Source organism: Astatotilapia calliptera, chromosome 14 (genome assembly GCF_900246225.1).
Source record: "Astatotilapia calliptera chromosome 14, fAstCal1.2, whole genome shotgun sequence".
NCBI classification, from domain to species: Eukaryota; Metazoa; Chordata; class Actinopteri; order Cichliformes; family Cichlidae; genus Astatotilapia; species Astatotilapia calliptera.
The window spans coordinates 12,485,788-12,511,065 of record NC_039315.1 but is presented as its reverse complement, the minus strand read 5'-3'; the positions used below and the strand labels follow the sequence as shown (position 1 = coordinate 12,511,065).

The window sequence follows — 25,278 nt, the reverse complement described above, 5'->3', positions numbered from 1 at the left end:
TTTCCAACATTAAAAGCTAAAAAAAAAAATGGTGTTAAATTAAAAACCAAAACAATGAGATGCTTTGTTATTTAATGTTTTGTGTCAGCAGTGCAGGCAGAGCATCTGAAACAGGCGTACTTCAAGTGTTGCATGCTAATGCAAAGAGAGCACTGTTTTCTCCAAACACAAAAGGCTACTCATTTACAGCATGCTGGCTGGCTCAGTAGTGATGTGATGCAAGAATGTCTTCACTAACTAAAATGCTTGTCCATTTTCTGTGATGTACTGCAAAGGTTCTGAGGCTCAGCATTTAATGACAAGGAAGGAAACTAAACTGAGAATATGCATAATCATGACTTTTCATCCGGGGTTCACTCAGTAAATGAAGCAGTTCTTTATATTTATGTGTTTGTGTTAGTATGTCTGCTTTTTTATCCTCTTTGAACTGACATCCAATTCATGTCAGAACAAAGAGCGGGGCTAATTCTCCATGGAAGGGAGGAACAATAGGCTGGAAAAATGATAAGTCCCAAGGGAGCCATCACCATATTGTTCTTCGCGTTTGCTCGGAGAAGTGATTCTGTTACGGCGTCTTCTGTTGTGCACGCATGCATCCGCCGCTGTTCATTGTCCTTTTGTCTTAAACAAACACCTGTCACAGATATGACAGCAATACTTGTCAGCTCACTTACTGCAGAGGCAGCGCCGCAGACGAGGATGTGAATGAGGTGGTTATGTTCCACACTGTTAGGTTATGTTTTAATTGGGCTACTGCTCTTTCTCAGTACTGATTTGCAGCCAACTGCTCCTTGTAATGATGTAGGGTGCACAGTGTATTTTATTGTGCCAGTAGGGGAGTTAAACTGCTCTTAAGAAAGGGCTGAATTTATATTCATGCAGTAAGCTTCGGACATGACTCTTCTAATAAGAATTTTATTGCCTCCTCTTTCTACCTTCGGTATTGGCTTTATTTTTCACCGCTGAGGAGGATTAACATTCATCAGTGATATAACTACTTAACCATTATAAAACAAGATGAATTCAACCACACCATATGTCCTTTTGCAGTGATTGTGAGGGGACAATATAGGGGTGATTTTTAGATGTGAACATTGATGGTTTGAGTCACTTTGTTTGCCCTACAGTGATACCACCATTTGCTTTCATTTATTTGACTTTTCTTGCATTTGCGCCTGATGAAATTGCTGTTTCTCATTTTCCTTGTTAAGCTTCAAAATTGTTTCACTGCGTAGGCCATCACATCTCATTGTCATGCTTAACATTTTCCTCAGCATCATAAAATCCACACAGCATGCCGTCCAAAAAAGCTTTCTGTTTTGTAAAGTCGGGCTTTGCAGTCTCTTGTGATTTAATGTGGCATGATGTCTGCCATGTTACTTAGGTGTGACGTTTTATGTGCTTTGGTGTAAAATTAATTCTTTATTTCATTCGATGTGTTACTGACCAACATGTCGATGATAATCACTTGTTTATCTAGAGAAAGGTGATTTTTTTCTTCTTCCTGTATTAGACTGTAACGTGGTCATTTTCTAAAATGTATGTGCATATATTTGCTATTATGCCGGAATAGCTAAAAAACAGTATTCTGAATATTTAAATGTAGTATTGTTTTGGTCAGTTAGTACAGCTTCAGTGGATCCATTCTTATAACACAAAAAAACGGAATATTTTAAAAGTCCACATCTAACAAGGAGAAAGCCATTATATTTCTTATAGCTTAGAAAGTTCAGTATTCATCATGCAAATCACATTTCCTGGCTGTTTTAAGGCTATTTTTGAGTACAATCAAAGCATATCAGTGACAAAGGAGGAAAAGACAGAACTTCATAGTGTAAGTAACAATGAGCAGAACATTGGACTTTCAAAATGACTTAAAAAGGCCACCTGTAGGCTGAGATTTATTTCCAGGTCTCACATGGTGTGGAGGATGAGCTGTAGCAAATTGCTTATTTGAACCTCCTTCATTGCTTATTGAGATATCAAGCAAGTGTTGTTAGAGGGCTTGATTGACTAGGGTACTAACTTGCTTCTCGATCTTGGGAGGGCTTTTTTATATTCATAGATAAAGAGTAAATTCCATTCTTTTGGGCTCACATTATTGCTTCAGCCTTCAGAAATGGATTGTGAGGCGATAATTCCTCTATTACCCAAGGAGACATTACTCTGTTGTTACAGCGTACCAGACTCACCTCTTCCTGATGAACCAATAACCTTATTATCACAAAGCATTTGTGCTATCATGATGCCAAAAGACTTACTTCACGTACAGGCAGGCACAGACTGTAAACATTCCCACAAAATTTCCCTTTCAAACGAAACTCCTGTCCTCCTAAAATAGGCTTCCCTTGAGAGAACATCTAAAGCATACATCTCGTTATGTCTGCAGACTCTTAATTTAGTAAATTCAGACATTCAGCTCAGGTACTTTAGATGCATAAAAAAATAAACTGGTCATTTAACTGGGATGCAGTGTGCAACATCCCAGCTTTGACAGGATGAGGATTGCTTTCTAAGAATTGCTCTGCCTTTTTGTTTTTTCGTCTCTCTGTCTTCTACAGGCATCATGGACTCGGCCTGAGCAACACAAGGTATTCTAAATGCATGACTTTTTCTTACACCCATCCATCTTTCATGTCAGGGGAATCTAGTCCAATTCTGGATGGATGCAGATCAACATTCTTGATCAAATAAGGTTGGGGAGAGCATAAGCTCTGAGAAGCAGTAGCAAAACAGGACAGTGCAAGTCTGTGTTTCTTTGCTCGCCGTGTTCCTTAGATTTCTTAACAAATCGCAGCCTATTTCAGTCTTTTTTTCTTGTCTTTCTCCTGACCTTTTACCTGTCATGCCTGGACATCAGCAAAAGCATTTTATTACACGCATGACAGTTACAGTTATACCATCTGATCAACTTGTCTTCTGCAGAAATAGATTTTGTTCCTCAGATCTCTCTGTCCCCCCACCCACACATCCTGTCCACCGCTAAATCTTAATTATAACTTCAGAGTATACTTTTGACATTAGTGTATACAGTAGTTTAATTTGAACATGGCTAAATATGTATGTAGGAGGAAATAAAAGCTGCCTTTGTGCAGCAACAGAGTATGAGAACAAGCGACTGTTTCTGAAAGAAAGCGAAAATTGGCAGTAAGTGAAAGAGCTGCCCACATAAGCTTTTCTCCAATATACAGCACTTCCCTATAGAATGTGTTTTACATACGAGAAAAATGGTGACAAAAAGAATGGATCCAGACTCTTGAAGAGAAGTGATCGCTCACACAAAGCAGTGCCTTGTTGATCAGCCCATCTCTGTTTTAGGAGCAAGATCAGATATTAGGGTTGCCATTTCTATTTTTACTTCAGTACTATTTAACAAGATATGAATGTGTATTCTTAGACCATTCGGTTCCCTAAATAGCCACGCTGTTTTATTTTTACATTGCAGGAAGCACTGGACATCAAGAGAATTGGTCTTTTCCTTTTACTCCTTCTGCTAATAGGTTTAAGGAGGGGTGTTTCTAACAGTCGGCCTTAATTATTCGGTCGTGACAGCTGTTGGTATTTTTTTCATTACGATTGTCAGCTGATACGCATTCATTAATAGCACCTGCAGAAAGTGTGGAATAAAAAATCTCACCCACCTCACCACAGGAGGGGAGGAAGAGCCTTTCTCATCAGGCACATGCTGACAGTAATTGCTCAGTTTGTGTATAACTATGATTTACACATGGATGCACTTGGATTTTTGTGCATCTGCAATACTAAGCTGTTGAATTTGTGAATTGGAACACTTTTATCTTGAAAATCTGAGCAAAATGAATCGTTCTGAACATTTACATTAATGATCTGCTGATTATATTTAAATTAGGCAACCCCAAAAAGCTCAAACAGCGTATCCTAGTTGCTTGCGTTTTCCATTTTTTTTAAAAGACTGATGATCTCAGCAAGTTCCACTGCTGAACACATGCATTACTTAAAAAGAGTTATGCCTCCCTTTTTTAATATATATAAGAGGAGTATTTTAGTTAAATGTGGGCACTCATATCTGTGCAGCATATTTGTGGTTTCAGGTCACAAATGGAACGGTTTACATTAATGGAAAAGGCAATCACTTTGAATTACTCACTTCACATTTTCACTCACTTCACATAATTATATTGTTTTAAAAGTTCACCTGTGCTCTGAATTGATAAGTGCACATCTCTCAAAGACATCCCATTATGAATTGCACAGTGGGGGTGGGGGGGTGGGGGGGTGAGGGTGAGGAGCCATGTTTGTTGCAAAGGCGTAGGAAGCTTAGTGTTCATTTGACAAGCCTCAGAAGGGAAGGTGATTTTGTACTGTGGGCTGTTTAATATTTGGTGAGACACGAGTTTAACATGTCTTCAATGCAATCTCAATTTTATGCCCTGATGCTCCCTCTGTGTCTCTTCTGTTGGTACAGCAGAAGAATCTGTGGGAGAGCTCTGCTGTCAGCTTGGTTTTATTACAGGAGCGCACACGCGAAAGTCTTCATTTTCTCATAGACGTGCGAAATGGTTTTATGCCTTTTTACGCAAGGAGCACAAAATTCAGCACGGATGTTTCCAGTAGACAGCAACTCTGGTGCACTATGAATTTATACTGGAAATATATTGTTATAAAAAATGCATGAATCACAATATTAAGTTGCGTGAAGGCATACATTTTCTTTGCTAAATAACAATAATCATGATGGATTTCATATAGGAAACGAGAGGCTGTAGCTCTGGAGAAACTGCTCATACTTTATCATAAAATAATGACACAAAAAAGGTTTCCATATTGGAGTCAACTCACTTACTATGACACATAGCTGTGCATAGTGTGGCATGTTGCACAGATGCAGGACTCAGAAACAGAACCACAGGGGTCGAGTGAGAATGCTTCCTGCACGGGGTCACAATACAAGGGTAGCGTGTTATGTAAGTGTCTCCCTGGTCCTGCTACCCGCTATGCATAATGAATGCCCCAGACATGCTTTGTCTATTGAAATTGAATACAAACTAACAAGGGTTTCTCTTACATGGCTGCCCAGGCTGGGCCCTAATTCAATATGTGTAAAAGCATTCGGCTATTGTTTTGCCTGTAGCTTGGATCAAAGCCATGAAAGCAACCAAAAGGGAAGCTCAAATATTCAGCCCTGCAGCACCTTGTTAAAGGAATAATTCACAAAAATGCTGCATCTTACTGTGTAAGAGCTTTGTGCTAAAGCCCCAAATCCACAGAGTTTGTGAATAATGCTTAATTATGCTAGATATTACAGATATGTTCAGTAAAAACATCTGTCACAAGACAATAATGTCCAGAGTTTGTTTGAAATATTGTAATAACATAACAGGAAAATGTATCGTTGAAAGGGGAAATTCAGCCTGTCTGAAACTTTACACTCTGCAGTTAAGTGTCACATGGCAACAACAACCACAACAACACAAAGTTGTTGACCCTGTTGGGAAGCTACTCATGTCAGGATGCTGTAACACCGCATATCAAGTTAATGAAACCAGGTTTAGAGAGGGAAGTGCATTTACACATCTCATTAGCCAGCTGTCTGTTATTATTTGAGTGGCTTCAGATGCTTTGTGACTTGGCGTGTGCTTCCTCTTCCTCACTGACACTGGAGCTGGATATAGGTTCAGAGAGTTCCTCAACCTAATACAGTCCACAACACCACAACATTTTATTTTTAAGTAATTAACTTAAAGAAATAAAATGTTGTGGATTGACACTAAATCCAGTGTCTTTAGTGTAAAAGTGCAAGCGCCACACGTAAGGTAATGCATCAGCATATTTCACAAGTAAGCCCTGTGTGTGAAAAGCCCTAGATGGTTTCTAATGCCTTCTGACATCAATTATTGAAAAGCTCCTCTGCACTGTCAACTGGGCCCTTATGTCTCTGCAGCTTTACAGAACAGTCTGTGCTTGTTTCATTCTTTCAGTTTCTGTTCTTTTCTGTAAAAGTGGACTTTAAATACTTTTTTTCAAGGTCACGTGTTTCTGCATAATTGTATTCTTTATGTAAATGTGCATAATATCTATTTATAAGAACTGATCTAACTAATTTCTTTTACTAAACAAAGCCATTTTTAACTTCCATTTAGAGCCCGGATGGAAACGTAGTGGTGAGGAGTCACGCTCGTGTGTCCTCCCTCACCCTGAAGTATGTCAAGTATACAGATGCTGGTCAGTACCTCTGCACAGCACACAGCGTCATCGGAGAGGATTATCAAACAGCATATATGGAGGTCCGCTGTAAGTGTTTCCCTCTGTCTTTATACAAGTGTTTAGCCCTACAAAATGAGTACACTCATGCACTAGTCATTAAAAAAAAATAGCACTGCAAGTCACTATGACTATTTATAACTGAACTGTTAAATAACACCTGAAATGGATTGACAGGTTGTATCCGTTTTTATTTCCTAGATACTCCTAAGATAAATGGTACTGTGGCAGTGTATACCTGGGAGGGGAATCCTGCCAATATCAGCTGTGAGGTCAAAGCTCATCCCAGTGATGTCTCTATTGTGTGGCTGAGAGACGGGTTGCAGCTCCCCAACTCAAACACCACCAACATTAAGATCTTCAGGACTCCCTCAGCCAGCTTCCTGCAGGTACGAACACCCGTGTCACACCATGACTTAATCCCTCTTTCTATCTCTCTAATGAATGTACATATACACACAGTGTGCACAAACACACACTCTGAACCCCATGTGTCATCAAGATTTCATGAGCACAGACTTGAAGTGTAGGGTTTTCTTTCAGCTTCATTGTTGGGAAAAAAAAATCTCATGAATAATTCAGCAGCAGGAGAGCTCACAGCAACAAATAAAAATAGGCTACTCTAATGGACAAACAAAAAGGTCACCTTCAGTGTTTGACACACAAGTTAGTTCATCTGTTTTGGTACACTGCCCTTCGTATATTTACTGCTTTATTCCCCCCCCCCCCTCCAGATAACCCCCGAGTCTGAAAATGACTTTGGAAGCTATAACTGCACTGCTTCAAATGAGATGGGCACAGAGTCCAAGGAGTTCCTGCTCATTCAGGCTGGTCAGTGGCAATGCTGTGATTCAAAATCCATTCTTACTTTGCATTTATAGTGTTTGTGCCAAGATTTTCAGCATAATTAAAATTTGAAAACAAAAAACAAGCAGCCTTATATGTGATCGTGATTCAGTAACAGCTTAAAAATGATGAGTAGGTAAATTTCATTAGATCACATAGTAGTTTTTGTTTCAGGTTTTTTAAGGCTTCGGGAACAGATTTTATTTATTTTTTTTGTTATCCATGATCAAATCGCATTAGACCAAAACATCCACCATGACGTGAGATTACACAGATCAGTGTTTGTATCGATGGCTGATAAATTGATTAAGATGAAAAGAATGTGTAACCTACATGATAATGTAATGTTCCCTCTGGTTATTCTACAACTAAACTTTACCTCAACCTCTCACCACTAACATTGCACTGTTTGCAGTATAAAGTAAAAGACTTTTTTATATTAAGGTATAGCATTTTATTGTAACATGGACCTACACCATAGACTTCCCAGACAAATGTACCATTAGGCAAATGGAACAGAGAGCAGAGAGATAATGCCACTCTTAAGCCACAATCAGAAGTGAATTAATTGAAAACACTACATTGTTCACTCAGAGCCGAACATGGGCAACCACAGTAATTACAGTGTGCCTTTTAATTTAGAAGATCAAAGTGATGCAATACAAAACTACTCACACTAGAGTTTGTGAGTTCAGAACAGCCACCATTATTCAGATGTGGACAATCACAGTAGGTTAAATACTTTTAAATAATGTAATTTTCTCTTAAATAAGCCTTTCATTGCTGGCTGAAACAAAGTAAACCTTTTTTAACAAAGGCAGACTGTAAATGAAGAACTAATTGTCTAATCATTGTGTACATCACAGGATGGATCCTTTTTTATTTTCTAAACTTTAATCAAAGTACAATTACAGAAGTCTTTGAACTAGCTTTTGCATATTCTTCAGTTTTAATATTCACTTTAAATTTAAAGATTAAGCTTTGCTTAACTCACTGCAAGGTCTTTGAATCTATGAAATCTCCTTTTCCAATTTAAAGTTTTATCAAACTCAACAGTCTCTCAGAACTTTTGGTCTTTTCAAACATCCAACCAGGCACTTACTGTTTTTTTTAGTGGTTTTCTTTCTGGAGTTATCATCTTTAGGGCTGACTTGGGAATGGTTTGTTCTTGAATCTGTTGGTCATAAGGAGCTTTTAAATGTTTTTTCCTGCCTTTTATTTTCTGAAACGATGTCAGTAGTGTACAGAATTCAGTAGAAGAGAACCAGACTTACTGTCACGATAAATCACAGATTTCTTACGAAGATGAAGCGGTTTTTAGATGCACTGCGGGGTCATTAGGAGCCGTGGGCTCATTCTGTTACTCTGATATAGCAATGGAGTCTGACAATGCTGGTGTGCTGCAATCTTAAAGTTTTTATTGTAACTGCACTGATTTTTTCCCCCTCACAGAGGTTCCGTCAACTCCATCCATTGTGGAGGTGAGGCCATTCTCCACCACAGCACTGATCCAGTTTCAGGAGCCTGAATCCACTGGAGGCGTTCCTGTCCTCAAATATAGAGCTCAGTGGAGGATGCGTGGCAGAGGCAGCTGGGTGCAGAAAGTCTATGAAGTCCAAGATGGTAATAACACAGAAACATGATTGTGATGTTTGTTTGTTCTTTAATGTCTAACTACATTTTTTTTAAAATATCCAAGTACAATTCAAATAGATAGAAATACATATTAATGTTAAAAATGTTAATTAGATTTTTCACATTTTGTTAAATCATATCAGTAAAGATGACCTGTATTAAAGGAAGGAAGGTTTGCATTCAGCAGCTTTTTGTTTTATAACCAAAGCGATTAAAAGGCTGTGTGAACGTGATTTCTTTTCGTTTTGACAAATATGTCCATATATGCACTAAAACGTAATTTAGAGTTGTTGATACCCTCGACACAGAAACATGGCTTGGTCATGAAGTCACAAAAGGGAGAGCAGCCAAACTAGGTCATGTATGACAAAATAAATTTGGATCCCTACAGTTGTTTGGACACATACTGTAAGACGTTGAAAATATTTATTTAAATAAAAACAACAGCCTTATATGGCCTCATTATTATTTTGATATCACAGATCAGGATAAAAGAGTCCATTTCTGACTGTGTTGTACTAGATTGGGCTGGCATATTAGTGCCATAGCACAAACTGATGCACAAGAATCAACTGCTATCAGCCAAATCTATTAAATTTAGGTATGAGAAAGTCAGCAAACATTAGAATAGATGACTTGTAGTTCACACTTTGTCTAGCTTTATGCTGACCACTGCCAGCAAAACTGAAGAAAAAGCACCAGCTGTCAGTCTCACGCAGTCCTGGTTTAGATGTCTCACGTGAAACTCAATTATATCGTCTGGAACACCCTCATGTCTGCACTTACAGCCTTGTTTTTTGTTACAGATACAGCAGTGGGTCCTGCACAGTGAAGGCAGGAAAGTCTTTCGTGTTTCCTGTAGAAACATGATAATTCAAAATGGTGAAATCATGAAATTAAGGTCAGACTAGGAAAACTGACCAACTCACAGTACAGCCATAGCAAAGACTACACAGTGCACATCTCTGCCCTGTACAGTGTGGTCGGACAGAGTTTTAAGAGCAGTGGTAACAATGACTCCTTTCCTCTGGTGTTTGTTTCCCCTAAATGTCTCCTACAAAGTAAAATACAAAAGTTAATGATTATTTCTAAGAAATAGGTATGAATTTAGTTTTTTTGTTTTAACCTACAAGTCACCCCTTTAGAAAGGAATTGAACACGGAAGTGTACATAAAAGCAATATAATTTATATAAAAAGCTTGATCAAAAGCAATCATCATCCCAAAAGGGATCATTACATTTAAGATGACAGTGCAACATATAAAACAGCTGTCACTGTTTGTCTAGTTTTAGACCAACTCTAAATATATTCATCAGTTTTTCAAACATTGTTGGAATGAAATGTGAATTGAGCTAATCGGTGTTTGCTTGGGCAGCAACAAATTATGCATATATTGTTGGAACAGGAGATCTGTTTGTTTTAGTGCTCACCAAAATGATCATGGTGTTCTGCTGTTGTAACAGGCTCCATCGGTGAGGTAACAGTCACAGGCCTGAAGCCAGACACGAGCTACGAAGTGAAGTTGTCAGCCGTCAACGGCAAGGGTGAAGGTGAAAGCTGCAACGCTGCGTTCTTGAAGACGGAGCCTGTTCGTAAGTGGCACATGTTACAGTTTACAGCATGCTGTAATGCTTTTAGTATACCTCTCTGACCTCTTGTCTCCACAAACATATTACCTTCAGTCTCTCTATAAAAACTCGCTGAAGAGTTGGTCCTAAGACTGTTTGGATGATGCCACAAAAGCTTTCACCTGTCTCCTTTCATTCCATGTATGTCTTTTTAAAACCGCTTTTCCGTCTCTACGAAGCAGCTCTCTGACCTTCTTGCTTTTATTTGATTTTTCTAGTTCATGAAATACTTCTGCCATAACCAAATCTTTAAAGCCAGATTGCTTGTTTTTACATATGGAATTAAATACTGATTTCATCACATAGGTATCATTTAGAGCCATCTGCACAGTTGCTTCAGATATCCTGTTTTAAAGCCATGTTTCAAGCCCATCATGTCATTATATTGACTTGCAAACCCTGAAGTGTGATTTCATCCTTCTGTAGAAGCCAGCATGCAGTGAAACCTCAACACATTAGTTAGTTTTTAGCGCCCTCTGTTGTTTGGCAACAGATGTTTTTTGAGGGAGTGCTGGTATGATTTATATATTGTCTGTGTACTGATCATCTCTCCTTCTATTTTATCATTCTTAATCATTGATTTTTTTTATCCATTTGCTCTTCTGTCTGTTGTATTCATCAGGCCACACTTACAACAGTAAGTGATTCATTTAAAATGCATTAATTAAAAACATTAAAAAGATAGCTTTATAGTTGTGTATATATATTGCTATTGAATTATGTTGTTATTGAATGGCAAAGGCGAAAGTTGGACTTAAACCCCTTCTCTCTTTTTTTTTTAGAACTAAGATCATAATTAAAGGCCAGATCATTAACATTTAGTCATAGTAATTGATAAAACTGAACAAATGTCATATAGGTTTGCTGAAATATCAAATGCGATAGAGGTTTGCTGAAATATTTACATAAAATACTGTCAGAAGAACATCACTTCAAGCTACCTTTTTAGACCGTAAAGTGGCCTTTCATTTTCATGGAGGCTGGCTCTGTCTCCCTACTTTAAATGTGGCAATCATTTCCTAAAATGATTTGTTTTTCTTCCTTTCTGGAGCCATCTGACAGAAATGTGTCTTCCTGATTTCTTCAGTGAAGTGTTATTAGAGATTCAGGTGGTCATTTGTGTAGACAAGTGATTCTGATTGCCTTTCTTCTCTTTTATGTCCCTAGACGGCATTTTTCATTTTTTCACTGAAGACACAGGTTTGTTCTGTAGTGGGGATAATAGAAGATTAGTTTTTACTGCTGTAGCTGTTTCTTACCCAACAGGATAACCCATCACCCCTACTGATTAGCAGTGTTTGTAATCCCGCTTAAGTATTTCAAAAGGTGTATCGTTTTCGAGAAACTGTGACCTATAATGTCATGGCCATCAATGCAAACTCCTCCGTCTGTAACATAGACCGATTAGGTTTTTAATTTTACTTGCATCCCATGAGTTTACAGCTGATTTATCCCATTAGTATTAATATAATTTTGATGTGCAGCATGTGAATTAATTGGCTTAATGCAAGTATGAGGAATCCGAGCCAAATCTCTGCATTTCAAAAGCTGCACATTTTCTCTCTGGCTTCAGCTGTTTGGTGTAGTTTGGGAATGTTTACACTCGGATTAGGCCCATCAGCAGTGATTAATCAGTTAGCTGCAAATTGTCGAGAGCATAAAGCTGCTAGATGTCTTCTGCACTTTTCTCATTTAGAATCCAAACAGAGGAATCCCTGTGCAGTTTGTCAGCATGTGGAGCTGTGATTTATTATTTATCAGTATTGGTTTGTCTTTGGGTCACTTCAGGTTTCTATCCTCAACCTGTACCTGTGTTTTGTTGTCTGTTATGCCTTTCATGCTCTTCCTCCTCTTTCAACCACTCACATGTGTCATTTTATGTCTCTGCGACTGTTATTTGGCTTGCATGTTGCTGATGATTCCCTCCACTCTGCAGAAGGTAACTTTCTGTTGCAGATTCCTGACTGACGATTCCTAACTTGAACTAAAGAATTCAGCAGATAAAACAGCACATAGTTTGCTTCTGCGGTCGTGTAACACATTAATCAGTCATCTAGACATTTGCCTGAGCAAGATAAATGTAAACGTAGAGAACGAGAATGTATTTATTGTTTAAATAACAGTCAGCAGTGTTTACTGTTAGCTTCACTTACATAGTATTGATAGCCTGTCACCTGAGGGATGTTACCATTCTTACTTATAGGATGTGTTGCTATAAATCAAGTGTAATAAACATAGTCAGTATCTTCCAGCCATCCCACAAAATACTCATCCTTGCAGCAGGCTTGCTGGTATATATTTTCTATATTTTCTTAATCTTATTTAACCTGAGGCTTAAACAGCTTAGACTTTATCTAATCCTGAATGTTAACCACTGTGCACATCTTTCTTGTTACCTGTTTGTAAGTGCATTAACCTTTAGAGCTTCAATAATTTGTTGATTAATCAAATATCTGAGACAAAACAAATCAGCAGCCACGTTCAGTGTTCCAGCTCATCAAATTTGAATGTTTTCTGAGATTTCTGACAGTAAACTGAAATTTAGAGTTTAGACAAGATATTTGACTTTACCTTATACTTTGGAAACTTGTGACAGACACTTATGAATACAAACCATTCCTGAAATGTATTTAGACTGTTAGTTACCAGAAATACAGGATTAATTGTTTACTTCTCCATCAGCTCATAGCTGATGATTCGGCTCCACTTAGTAACCCTGGATGAAACACTAGAATATTTTTAGGTCACTGAAATCAGTCTGTAGTTCTATTTTAAGCAATTGGAAAAATGATATATGTGTACTGTGGCAGAACTCAATAGTTTAGGTTGTAAAACAAACAAAGGACGTCCAGTTTTCAACTACATATCAGGTAGCCTTTATGTGATGCTAATGCATAAATTCAGTGGTTTCATTTGATGCAGAACATTTTAATTTTTTAATCTATCTGGAAAGAGAGTTTCAACTGCCCCCCAGGACCTCCACCCTGTCAGCAATGGACACAAAAAGATGTCAGAAAAATTAATTTGAATAAATTTAAATTATGTTGACTACATTTATATTAGACTTAATTGGTGTTTGTTATGTAATCAGTGTTTAATAGATAAATGATTACAGGTTTAAGACAGACAAGACATATGTTAGTATAATTCTGTGCGATTTCCATGCCAGTAGGTACAACTATACAACAATTAAAGACAAACCCTGTTATTGTGCTGGAACTTGGCAATCTTATATACGTATTCTTAGTTAATGATAAATAACTCTTTAGCCTGAAGCCTGGTGCGATGTCCATCTGCCAATTGATGTCACTCAGCAACAGCAGCAACACACAGCAACTCTGATGAAACAGATAAGCATGCGGCTGTGTGTCATTCACTAATTAGTAACACAAGCCACCCTTAGGAGAGCGTTTAAGGGAGGTTAAGTGACCTAAAAGGTCAACAATAAGGAGAGCATCCAAGATCAAACTTTGGACTGAAAGTTTTCTTTTTCCTTTATTTCAAAATGGAAAAGTGGACTGACAGAGCTGCCTCTTTCAAAGAAATAACCCTCTAGCTCGCTGCACCTCTTGAAATGAGCCATTAAATGACCTCCATCTTGCTCCTGTGTCCCTGTAGGGAATCCTAATCCTCCTAAACTTGAAGGAGCACTTCAACGTAAAGGCAACTCCCTCAGAGTGAGCTGGATCAAGCAGGATGATGGCGGCTCTCCCATCTTACATTATCTTATCCGTTATAAACCAGTGAGTATGAGGATTAAAGAGCAATTGCTCCTTCTCAACTAAGGCACCTGCTTTGATAACTGATTTAATCATTTAAGTAAAACGATGAAATATTCTCTGAACATTTACTGCTTTACATAGTCTTAAGATTGCTTTTTTTGTGGGTTTTAGAATGGCATGTGCGTTTTACGCTATTTTATATGCCAAAAATTTGATCAGTAACTCTTGATCGAGTACTTAATCGTCAGTGAAAGCAGTAATTTAGTTGCAGCGGTAATAATGATTCTACCAAATCCTTGTAGTTTCAAAAGCACTGCAAAAAATTTTTAATTCTGTGATTTTCAAGCTGTTGTTAGGGCTGAAATTGTTATTTAATACCTGGTTTGTTGACAGAAAATAGAAAAACTTCTCATATTCTCATAATGAATGAATTATGTTTTGGCCAAACAGACACAAATTTTGATTGCTCCGAGTTCTTACAGGTGTTTTTGGAGCAATTTGAAAACATGCTTAAAAATTTCACCTTCACAAGACCAAATAAAGTTTCAACCCTGAATGCATGCACTGTATTTATCTGTGTCTCCTTAGGTGCAGTCTTCAGAGTGGAAACCAGAAATCCGGCTGCCCAGTGTCAGTGATCACATAGTTCTCAGTGGGTTAGAGTGGGACACAGAGTACAACATCTATGTGGTGGCAGAGAATCAGAAGGGCAAGTCTCAGCCAGCAACCATGTCCTTCAGGACTTCGTCAGAGCCAGAGGCCATCCCAGGTAGCGTACCTGCCCCCGGTCACTCACACTAATGTGGAACTAAACAGCCAGAAACCTGAGGAGCCAAACTCAAACCTGAAAACCAGAGCAGCTTGTTCTATTTTTAAATCTGGAGCGCTGACAGGTGAATGACAACTAAATAAATCTATAGAAAAAATAAATAGATTTCGTGGACGGCGGTGAGCCAAAAATGATTTTCCGGCTGAATTTTCTCACTTTAAAGTTTTGACAGCCCTCACTAAATGAGCTTGAGTTTGTGCTTGCAGATCTGGCACACACACTCACACAGAGGATAAAATGATCTCCTCTGAATGTCTGTAGCTTTGTTTACCGTTAATGTGGATAGTTTGTCTCTGTCTGGTTGGAGCTTTTAAAATGACCCTCAGTAACCGCTGATTAACACGTATGTTGAATTCTTAACTGCAGCTGAAGGTTCTTTACTAACCGTGCCGAAACCTACACAGCCTGTCAAATTCTCTTTAGGTGATAGACACACTTGAGTACCTCACTGAAACATCACAGCAGGCCATTATGTTTCCTCTCACTTTTTTCCTAATTCATTCTCCAAACTAAAGCATTTTCCACTCACCCACCACTGAGTCACCATCTAGTCGACATGGTGTAGTTTTCCTCTTTTGTGCTGTGCTTTTGCTTTGATGTGTTGCTGTTTTTTCCCCCTTTTTCAATACAAGAAATCAGTTTCTTCGTCTTTTTTTTTCCACTTTTGGTTTTCAGACCTGACACATTTTCACTTTCTCTCTTCCTCTGTTTTCCCCGCCCTTCTCTTTTTCTCCCCCTCTTTGTTCCGTTTCATTTCTCCCCCTCTTCCTTTATTATCTTTCCCCCTTCTCTCTTTATCCCCTCTTTCTCTCTCAATGTTCCTGCTCTCTTGCCTGGTCCTGGACATTGGTGTGGTGGACCACGTGAACATTTTCGTCCCGACCTGTGTGCATTTTGGTGTGGTCTGGGTTGTGCTGTCCCCACCCACAGCCACTCAGGGCTGCTCATCTGTGACATACACTTTGGTATCACTCATCATGTCCCTCATCACTGTTCTCCTGCTCTCATAGTTTTCGTGAGGAAATTCACACCATTACTGTAGAGGAGAGCTTGCCTTCTCTCTGGCTGTCTTTCTGGACACTTTCACTCACTTACAACAGACTTTGTCCATGACAGATGTGTCTCTGTTATGGGTGAGGAAAAGAGTGCTGTGTTGTTTCAGAACAGACCAGACAGACATGTTGAACCAAAGGCAGTGGAAATCCTCCACCTCCCACAGTTTCATACTGCTCAGCATTAGCACTGCTAGTCATCAGCACTAGACAAGAGAGACAGAGAAGAGTGCCAGTTTACAGTGATGAACAATAGTAGATTTTTTTCAAGTAGCATTAGAACAGAGTGAAGGCTGACTGCTGGACCTGTGTGTTTACATAAGCACTGTATTATATTGTTTAATAGCTCACAAAATTCTGCATAATGTAAAGGTTTGTAATATTAACGTTTACACAATTAAGGTCATAAAATGGGGAAACAATTGTTTATATTGGCACAGACTGACAAGCCACCTAAAGAATGATCAAACAACAACTTATTTTTATGCGGACTACTAAGATAAATGTCCAGATATTCCTCCAGCATGTAATGTTTCGCAAGTGTCATCAGCAATAGTCATTTTTATACGTACGTAATTGGGATGCTTTACTCAGATGTATAGATCTTGTTTACATGTTAATTACCTGCAGAGTTAAATGTATATTTTAGAGTAATTTCTGCTAAATCAAAGTTGATATTACCCAAACAGTGACAATACATCACTGCTTTTAAATCTGGGAAAAGCCTGACATTCATTTTCTGTGCACAGATTATTCCACATGTCTGGGTAACTAGCAGCACACTGTATGCTTTGGTTTGCTCTTCTTTCTACTACCAAATAAATGGGTTGAATATATATTTATACTTTTCGTTTTTTTATGCACAGCTTCATGCATATCAAATCTTCAGTATGCCTCATAATTAGAAATGAAGTCATATAAATAATTAAAGTCTGACAGCACAGTCGATACAAACGACACACAGCATCTAAAGTTGTGCTGAGCCATCTAGAACCTATCAGTGCTCATAGCAGGTGAGTTGTTTCTGTTTTATGGAAGTATTTGTGGTTACAGTAACACGTCAGCACTTTATTTAGTTGTTCATGGTTTCTGTAAAAGTGTGTCCTGCTACGTTAGTTCAGCGCCCTCCTTTTCTCATCTCTTGTGTGGCAGATTTAAGTGAAGAGTCTCCGCTCTCCATGGGCATCATGCTCTGGGCAGGAATCCTCGTTGTAGTATTTATACTCCTGCTCCTGGCTGTGGATGTCACCTGTTACTTTGTTAACAAATGTGGCCTCATCATGTGTCTCTGCGGCAAGTCAGGCACAGGGACCAAAGGGCACAACTTAGAGGAGGGCAAGGCAGCCTTCATGTGAGTATCAGACTGTATATTTACATACATGCTGTCTGGGTCTTTTAAACTGATGTATTTGATGGCACACATATGATGTCTAATTTATGTTCAAAGTTAAAAATGTGGAACCAGAGAGATTGTTTCAACTCAGCGTATGCATATCTTCATTTTAAGATTGGATCAGATGATTGGATCTCTTACATGTGTAATGTGAGATGGTTATATACAACTTTGCACCAAACAACAACAGGACTGAGCAACTAGCTAGTGGAAAAGGTAGACTGTATATAAAAGACTAATGTAGCTTTTGGTTTTTAAAAGCAAAGCCAACATTGATTCAAGTGCTTTAAATCTGCGTTATTTCCAGTAGCCTGAGGATAAGTGATCTGTTACTAAAAAGTCTTTGTAGAGGCAAATGGGAAAACTTTTGGCTCTTATTCTTTGTGACCTCAGTCAACAGTTTTACTTTAAGGTTTTGTTACTTCTTTTACAAAAGGGTGGTTTCAGGGTGACTGTGTCCAGATTTTCTGTAATGTCTATGGGTGAGCATAGAGGAGATAAAGACACATCAGGAGTTGGTGCAGAATAAAACGGCTAAACGCAGAGTTAATATTGGATGTAACAGTCAGACAACCTGACACAAGCACTCTCACCATATCAGCTTTATAAAGTGATTATTAGGGCTGTGTCAGATCATATCATAATGCCATTGCTATAGCAACGCATGCTTATGTTCCCTAGTATGCTCAACAAAAAGACAAACCAAGTCATGTCAGACAGCCAAAGCCACCTCTGCCTCGAATAAACATTTAGCTCAAAATGCGCTACTTCAACATCCTCCAGCAAAGCACTTTGCAAAATGGTTAAGGTACACACAACAAACTTGTTTCATTACTTCAGGTAAAAATGCAGGGAATCATGCAGGGAGAAGATACAAGCAGCTGGTGATGTACGCCACAGTCACTATTTAAAGTCTGTATAACAGGAAGAGCAAGTGGTGGATAGAAATGACTGATGTGGTTACATATTGTACCTAACTTACAAAATCCCAGATAGAAAAGAATTTTCAGTTTTGTTGTAAGCAGGTCTGTGGGTAATAAGAAAGACAAAATTAAGAAGATTCTTTGTAGAAATGTGATGTGTTTGAGGGTTTTATTTATCTTCCAATTTACCTTTTGTTTGCGTTTTAAATAAGCCGACCTCAGCTTAGAATAACTGGCCTTCCCACATTTCCCAGAAGGCCTTTCAGGAATGAACTCTAAAGATTACTTAGAATTTTAGCTGAAGGTTTTATTTTATTTTTGGGCTGCTATATCTAGATATATCAAGGGAAGCTTGTGTAATTAAACAATAACTGAGATTGCCTCTTGAGCAAAATAAACATGTATTACAATGTCTAACCAGGCAGTATCTGAAGTACAGCAAGAATACATGAATCAATAAAATGGCCCCATAGGTAAGATGAAATTTTCCTTCAATGAAACAGATGAGGATGTTTGATTCAAGCGCAGCACTGAATGGATGCTTTCATGTGTACAAAACGGCAGTCGTTTTGAATCATTCTGAGTAAGATGTTGCATTACGTATTGGATTGTTACATTTCATGAGTGCGGTTCCACGAAAGCACAGCCAGATGGATGACTTGACGTTACTTTGTAAGCTTGAAAATAGATGATCACTGTGGGCCGTCTGCTGCTTTTGAATCATCCTTTCTTACTGCCCGCTTGGCCAAAAACAACAGCTTAGCAAGACTGTCTGTGTCTTACAGGAAAGATGAGTCCAAAGAGCCAATAGTGGAAGTCAGAACAGAGGATGAGTGCTCAGCCAATCATAACGCAGCAGGACCCGTAGAGCCGAATGAAACCACACCTCTCACAGAGCCAGAGTAAGTAAACGCTGACACATGGCAAACGGCCTTTTTACCGCTCTGAGCTGTTGTACACTGCACTCCACTTTAAAGAATAATGAATTTATTCAACAGGATATAATTTGACGCTTTACATTATTGAAAAAGTTGAGGTCATTCTTGAGTGGAGTCCATTGGACTGTGTTGCTTTTCTGTTTTTATTCCCTAACCAGAGGGATTGCTGTATTTTGTGTTTCTTCTCCAGCCTTTGGAGATTTTTTCTGTCTCATTGTATGAAGGTTGAAGCAATACCAGTCAAATAAACACAAAGGCTTTAGTCCTCTAGAGTGTGGTCAACTCATGAAGCCATTTGACAATTTCAGCAAGCCATCTCATATCAGCAGTCTGGAAAAAAGTAGATTATGCAGTATGAGATTGCCACTGGTACTGTTTAACCCTAATAGGTGGTTCTTTGTGGTGCTGTAGTTTCCTGCAGGAAGGCTGGTGCCTTTTTTTACTACAGTAGTTTTCCTAGTCAGTGTACTCCATGTTGGTGTGTGTATGGGATGTATCCTTTGATGTCCACTCACAGCATGATGCCCTCTTTTTCTTCTTCTTTCTTTTTCTCACTAGGCTTAAAAGTTGCTGTATTTTGTGTTTCTTTTAGTTGCTTTGTCTATGTTTGTGTGAATTTCTAAAGCCAACTAATCCCTCTGCATGCTCTCGTGCGGGCCACCCCTCCTCTTGTCACAGTCACCCTGGTGTCTAGTCTGTGTGTCTCTGTTCTCTCCCTGCTCTCTCAGGAAGGCGGCTTACACTGCTGCTCTGGCACTGGACACCCTCTCCTCCGTAGCCACCAACTCTGACACAGCCACTGCAACAATTGATCCCGCTCAGGACAGCCCCTCTAGTGAAACCACTACCCTCACTTGTAGCCTGTCCACCCCAGCCAACGAACCCTCACCCACCCCTGTCCTGGCTCCGGCCCCGACTCCAGAATCGAACACGGCCCCGCCGCCCCCCCTCGTCTCCACAGCTGCTGTTGAAGCTAAAATGGCCCCGCTAATAGAACAGAGAGGAAGAGATGCCCCAGAAGAACAGGAGAAATTAAACACTCCTCCTTGCACCCCCGAACAGATCAAACCTCAAAAATCTGGGACGCCAATACCACCGAAGCGTAGACACTCTCCTAAACTTGCTGCTCTGAATGCTAAAAGTAGCCCCCCTGTTTCTCCTCTGGCTGTCTCTCCTGTATCTTCCTCTCCCACTTTAGACAACAGGAAACCTGCTCCAAGCCCACCAGTCACTAAACCTCCCACACAGCCAAACACTGTAGCCTTAAATCCAGAGCCACCAGTACAAACTGCCTCATGTCTAGCAACTACTGCCCCTGCACCAGACCCAGATTCAAAACCTACAGCCCCAGATTCCAGTGGGCGTAGCCTTACTGCCTTTAACAAAGACAAAACTGTTGATCAAACTGTTGACAGTACCACGCCCACTGCCAGAGTTGCTACTACTAGTTCACCTGCAGTGATCCACGGTGTTTCTGAAGACCTGGATGCTGTAAACCCTGGTTCTCTAGTTTCAGGCATTCCCTCACCTTTACCTGTTACTCCTATTCCTTCCAATCCTGTCCCTGTGAATCTTGAGGCGTTGCCATCGAACAACCTTCTTATATCAGCGTCAGACACATATGACTTACTGACCCCTGACATGGAGCCCAAAAATGCAGATTTAGACTTAGAGATGATAAACGGGACAGAAAGACCCTCCATGCCCCCCGCAGATCTCATTAGCTTAGACAGCCCACCAGCTGCCCCCTCTCTACCCAATGGAGACGAAGCAGACCCCCCCTCAGGCCCAGTTCTACAGCCATCAGAGACTCTGGCCAAGACTGCTCCTCCTGTCAACGATGAGTACGGCTCCCTCTAGAGGTTTATCTGTGTGTGTGAGTGTGTGTGTGTGCGTGAGTGCGTGTGTGTAACTTGTATACCCATTCATTCACCACCGCATCTTGCCATTGACCACACAATATATAAAATATTGTAATGGTAAATTGTGGTAATGATAATAAGATAGTTATTAGTACAATGTTGTGGATAGAGAAGTGATACGATGCTTTTGTTTTGTTTGTGACCGTTCTCCATTGTGGGGTCTCTATCTTTGCAACATTCACCACAAACGTAGTTAAATCCCTTTCAAGACAAGAAGCTCGTTACATAAATATGGAAATTTGACATGCCATTCATAAGTCTAGGTGTGTTCCTGGTGAGTGACTTAAACAGAGACAATAAAATCATTCTCACGAACAGGTCAGAAAACTAATAAATGAGGTTAAACGCTGTGCACATGAAATACTGCGTATGTTTAAGTCATTTCAAACCATTATTCAAATTCTTCAGTGAGTAGATTTTATCTTAAATGTCACTGAAAAGCCATTGTGTTACATCTTTGATTGCACACGTCATGCTAGTTTGCTCAGGGAGGTGGAGCTAGCACCGGCAGTTTTCTCACATTGTGGGTGAATGTCTACACACCACTTGTGGTGATCAAGTGGGTTTTACCCAGTTTACTCTGACACGGCTTACATACAGTCATTCACTGTCTAGATCACTGGTCTGCAGGGTGTCTTATGCCCAACTACATACCATTCTGGACACAACAGTTAACTGGCATTGTAAATTATCCAAATATAAATAATTCGTTCAGTGAGTTAGTATTGCTGGAGCCAACTAGCGAGGGCCACAGCTCTTAAACATCTGTTGAACTAGTTTTGCACACTGTTAGTTACCATGACAACACGACGTCCCTAACCGAGCCTCATACGATTCCTGTAAAAAGAACCCAACTGGTTAAGCCAGTGTTGAGCTGTTGAGGTGAGTCTTCATGTATCAACATAATAGTTAAAATCAAATTTATAGTAAACTGAATATTTTTTAGGTTTTGAAGAATTTAGGAAGTGATGAAATAACCTTGAGCGTTAGGAAACTTTGACCTTTTACAGGAGGAATAAAAAATCAAGAAAATAAATACGAGTGAATGGAGTGATGCAGCCTTAAAAATGCTGTAAACAGATCTTCTGTCTTTCTCAGTGTGCTTTCATTCGTGCCGTCTTATTGATGTCTCCGTGGTTCTTAAAACTTCTTCTGGCATGCTTCCCTTCAGAAGTGAAGAAAGCTCATGCCCCACATCCCACAATTTTTTGCAATCGCTGAAAATAAAATCAGCTTTAATTTGCAAAATAACAGCCAGTAAAGTCATTATTGTTCAACAGCAATTGTATTAAGTTGCAGAAAAAAGAAACGCTTAAATCCAACTTATACGTTGTAAAATCAGTCACTGATTATGTCTGTCAGGAGAACAAAAAAAACACGACTTTCCATCTCTACTGTTCAACTACTCGAGTACCTGAGCGTTGCTCTCATGTCTGAATAAAGTCACAATAAGCAGTTAAGTAAAAGCCATCACTTTAACAGCAGTGTTACATGTCTGCAATGGACCTTTGTTAATCACCACAATGTTTAGTTCTCACTAATTCTACAGCTTCTAACTGTGGTGTTTCTGTGCTCTGAGCAACTAGAAACTGTGCTAATTGCTTTAAAGATGAAAATGGACATCACATACCACAAGCCCAGGGCTAATTTCTCGTCCTACCATTGTCTCTCTGTAGTAGAACTAAAGCAATTAATAGCTAATATTTGCTGTTTCAGTTTAGGCATGCTAGTCGTTACAGGACGAGGTGTATGGGTATGCCATTATCTGTTTATTTTATCTGACTGTTGTCAAGGTGGTGAAGAGGTATGTAAGAAGATATCTAAATACAGTGTCTTCTTACATATTGGGTGAAGATGTCATTGAGAATAAATGGTTTAAACTGTTCAAACAAAGTGTTGTTTGTTCAGATATTTTCTGTTGTCTTGCGTGAGACGTCCCGATTTCTAATTTTGAACTTTGTCTCTTTCCCATTGCAGGAAGATTTTTTCTGATGAGAAGGGCAAACTTGAGGAGGGAGGCTTACCAAACACCCTGATCTCTGCAGAACACAACAGTGTCATACAGACAAATACAGCCGAGAGCAAAGCATGATGGGCCGGGGACATCCCAGCCCTATCCAAAACATTTTGCAGCAGCAGCATCGAGCAAGAAACACTGCAGGAGTTTTTGGTTTCCAGTGCCCTTATCTCCACTCTCAAAACAACACGCGTGTCGATTGGTTAGAGCGCACTTTGACTGTGCTTTCATTTCTGCTCTCATTCATGAAATGTTTACTACACCCAAGGAGTTTATCTGTAGGTCATAAGAGATTTATTTTATTTTTTTATTATTATTTTATTTAACCAGTCAGGAAGATTAAGAACAATCTCTAATTATACAGATCACTTATACATGCATATATATATATATAAAAAATTAGACTCTACTTTCTATTGTGCTTATAGTTTGGACTGCAATTGCGCAAAAGTATTGGATTCTTATGAGAAATGTAAAGGTAAAAAAACAACTGACTATAGAAATTATTTTTCTTATTTTCATGTTCTAATGTTCAAATGTAAACGTTTTTTTCAGCATTTTTTTAAGTTTGACTTCTTTTGTGGCCTAGTCTCATTAAATAGCTTGTTCTGCATGTCTGACCTGCAATTGGTTGTGAAGTTTTGTTTACAAGGTTTACTGTTTCACTTCGTCTGCTACGGGGATGTTTAATCACGCGCAGATATATGCTGGCATTGATTAAACATACACTCGAGTTCGGCCTTTGGATTATAGCCATTTTTTATGGTTATATGAAATCCAGGATTAACCCACAGCCAGCTGCAGGGGGGAAAGAGGCTGAGAGAATCCCACAAGTACATGATGTGCATGATTTGATCAGATTTACACCATTTCTGGATCAAATTTATTCAGTCTGTCACTGCCTTACCAGATTGGTAGTTAAAATATTCATTAATAAAATGTATTTGATTTAGAGAAAAACAAAAAGGCGACTCCTTGAACGCTAACAGTCACAGACCAAAAAAACAAACAAACAAACAAACAGGAGGCAGCACAGCTGCTGATTCTCAGCCGCTGGTTGAAGAACTGTGGATCAAGCGAATGTCTTGTGATCTCGAGCTAAATTTGTTTGTTTGGGGGACGACTATGAGAGCTGTAGTTCTTCCTCCCATTTACGCAGATCAAAGGTCTGGCTTCATAGTTTTGAGTTGTGCATTTGAAGCAAAAAAAAAACAAAAAACATTTAAAAAAGGAAATTTAAAAAAGCATTTTTTGTACTATCTAAAAACTACAAAGATTTCTTTTCTGTTCCTGCCTGCAAGCTTGTGCACTGTGCCTGTGTGTCAATAGATTGTCTTGTCATCAGTTTCTATGATAATCTGCATAGCTTCGTTGTGAGAAATTTAGCCTATTCTTTTTATTTGATGTGTTATTAGAAGAAAAAGTACGATAAATGGACTAATGTGGTCATTATAACACGTGTAGTGTATGAAACTGTCCGTCTCTGGTCACAGCACCATATTATCGCCAGCTGTAGTGAAGGAAGGCGTTTCAAGCCTCGGCATGAATTCAGTCAGTACATCATAACGTATAACTACAAGGCAGATAGACATGCCCGTGTTTGTATGGGGGCAAATAGTGCTCATATTGATTTAATGAGTGTTACCTTTGGGGCTTGCTCTGGAATAATTATACACATTGCTTTTATTTTTTATTTTTTCCCCCAGTTGTTATTCAAGTGTTCTGTAATGTGATCTCTGAAATTCTTTTTTTTTTTTTAAGTTTTTGTCTTTTTGTACAAAAATCACTCACCAAGAGCGACTGCTTGACGATACCATTGGCAGGAAGCAAGGTGGTCCACCTAAGACAGATGATCATACTTTTTTTTGTACCATCACAAAAATCAGATACAGTTTTAAAGCAGGAATAAAAGAAGATCTTTACTCTCCTTGTACTCCAGTGCTGTCACCAGACCACTTTGCTCTCTCGCCTCTGGATGCTCCTTTTGGTTTTATTGGGTCAAACTCAGAAAATATCTGTTGTGTACAGTCTGAGTGCTAACCCATTTACAAAATAAAATGGTTTCCAAATCTAATTTCGTCCTGTCCCATTTTGTCATTACTTTTATTCACTTTTCCGTTCTTATTTTTCCA

General features: G+C 39.1%; 1 protein-coding gene across 15 annotated transcripts in view; it reads left to right on the top strand.

Moving 5' to 3' along the window:
* ncam1b (neural cell adhesion molecule 1b) overlaps positions 1 to 23,671 on the top strand; it is a 79,269-nt gene extending 55,598 nt beyond the window's left edge. For 3 of the 15 annotated variants that reach the window (XM_026193420.1, XM_026193424.1, XM_026193418.1), the window contains 13 exons: positions 2,562 to 2,591; positions 6,120 to 6,270; positions 6,442 to 6,629; positions 6,975 to 7,071; positions 8,539 to 8,709; positions 10,186 to 10,314; positions 12,287 to 12,289; positions 13,969 to 14,093; positions 14,661 to 14,841; positions 17,106 to 17,304; positions 19,055 to 19,171; positions 19,936 to 21,051; positions 23,107 to 23,671. In XM_026193420.1, the coding sequence (XP_026049205.1) occupies positions 2,562 to 2,591; positions 6,120 to 6,270; positions 6,442 to 6,629; positions 6,975 to 7,071; positions 8,539 to 8,709; positions 10,186 to 10,314; positions 12,287 to 12,289; positions 13,969 to 14,093; positions 14,661 to 14,841; positions 17,106 to 17,304; positions 19,055 to 19,171; positions 19,936 to 21,051; positions 23,107 to 23,221 (2,622 nt within the window). In that variant the 3' untranslated portion in view covers positions 23,222 to 23,671. Of the gene's footprint in view, positions 1 to 2,561; positions 2,592 to 6,119; positions 6,271 to 6,441; positions 6,630 to 6,974; positions 7,072 to 8,538; positions 8,710 to 10,185; positions 10,315 to 10,972; positions 10,988 to 11,517; positions 11,551 to 12,286; positions 12,290 to 13,968; positions 14,094 to 14,660; positions 14,842 to 15,831; positions 16,790 to 17,105; positions 17,305 to 19,054; positions 19,172 to 19,765; positions 21,084 to 23,106 lie in introns of those variants that run through there. The other 12 variants (XM_026193423.1, XM_026193422.1, XM_026193421.1 and 9 more) reach the window with 10 other exon arrangements.
* Positions 23,672 to 25,278: the final 1,607 nt, after the last annotated feature.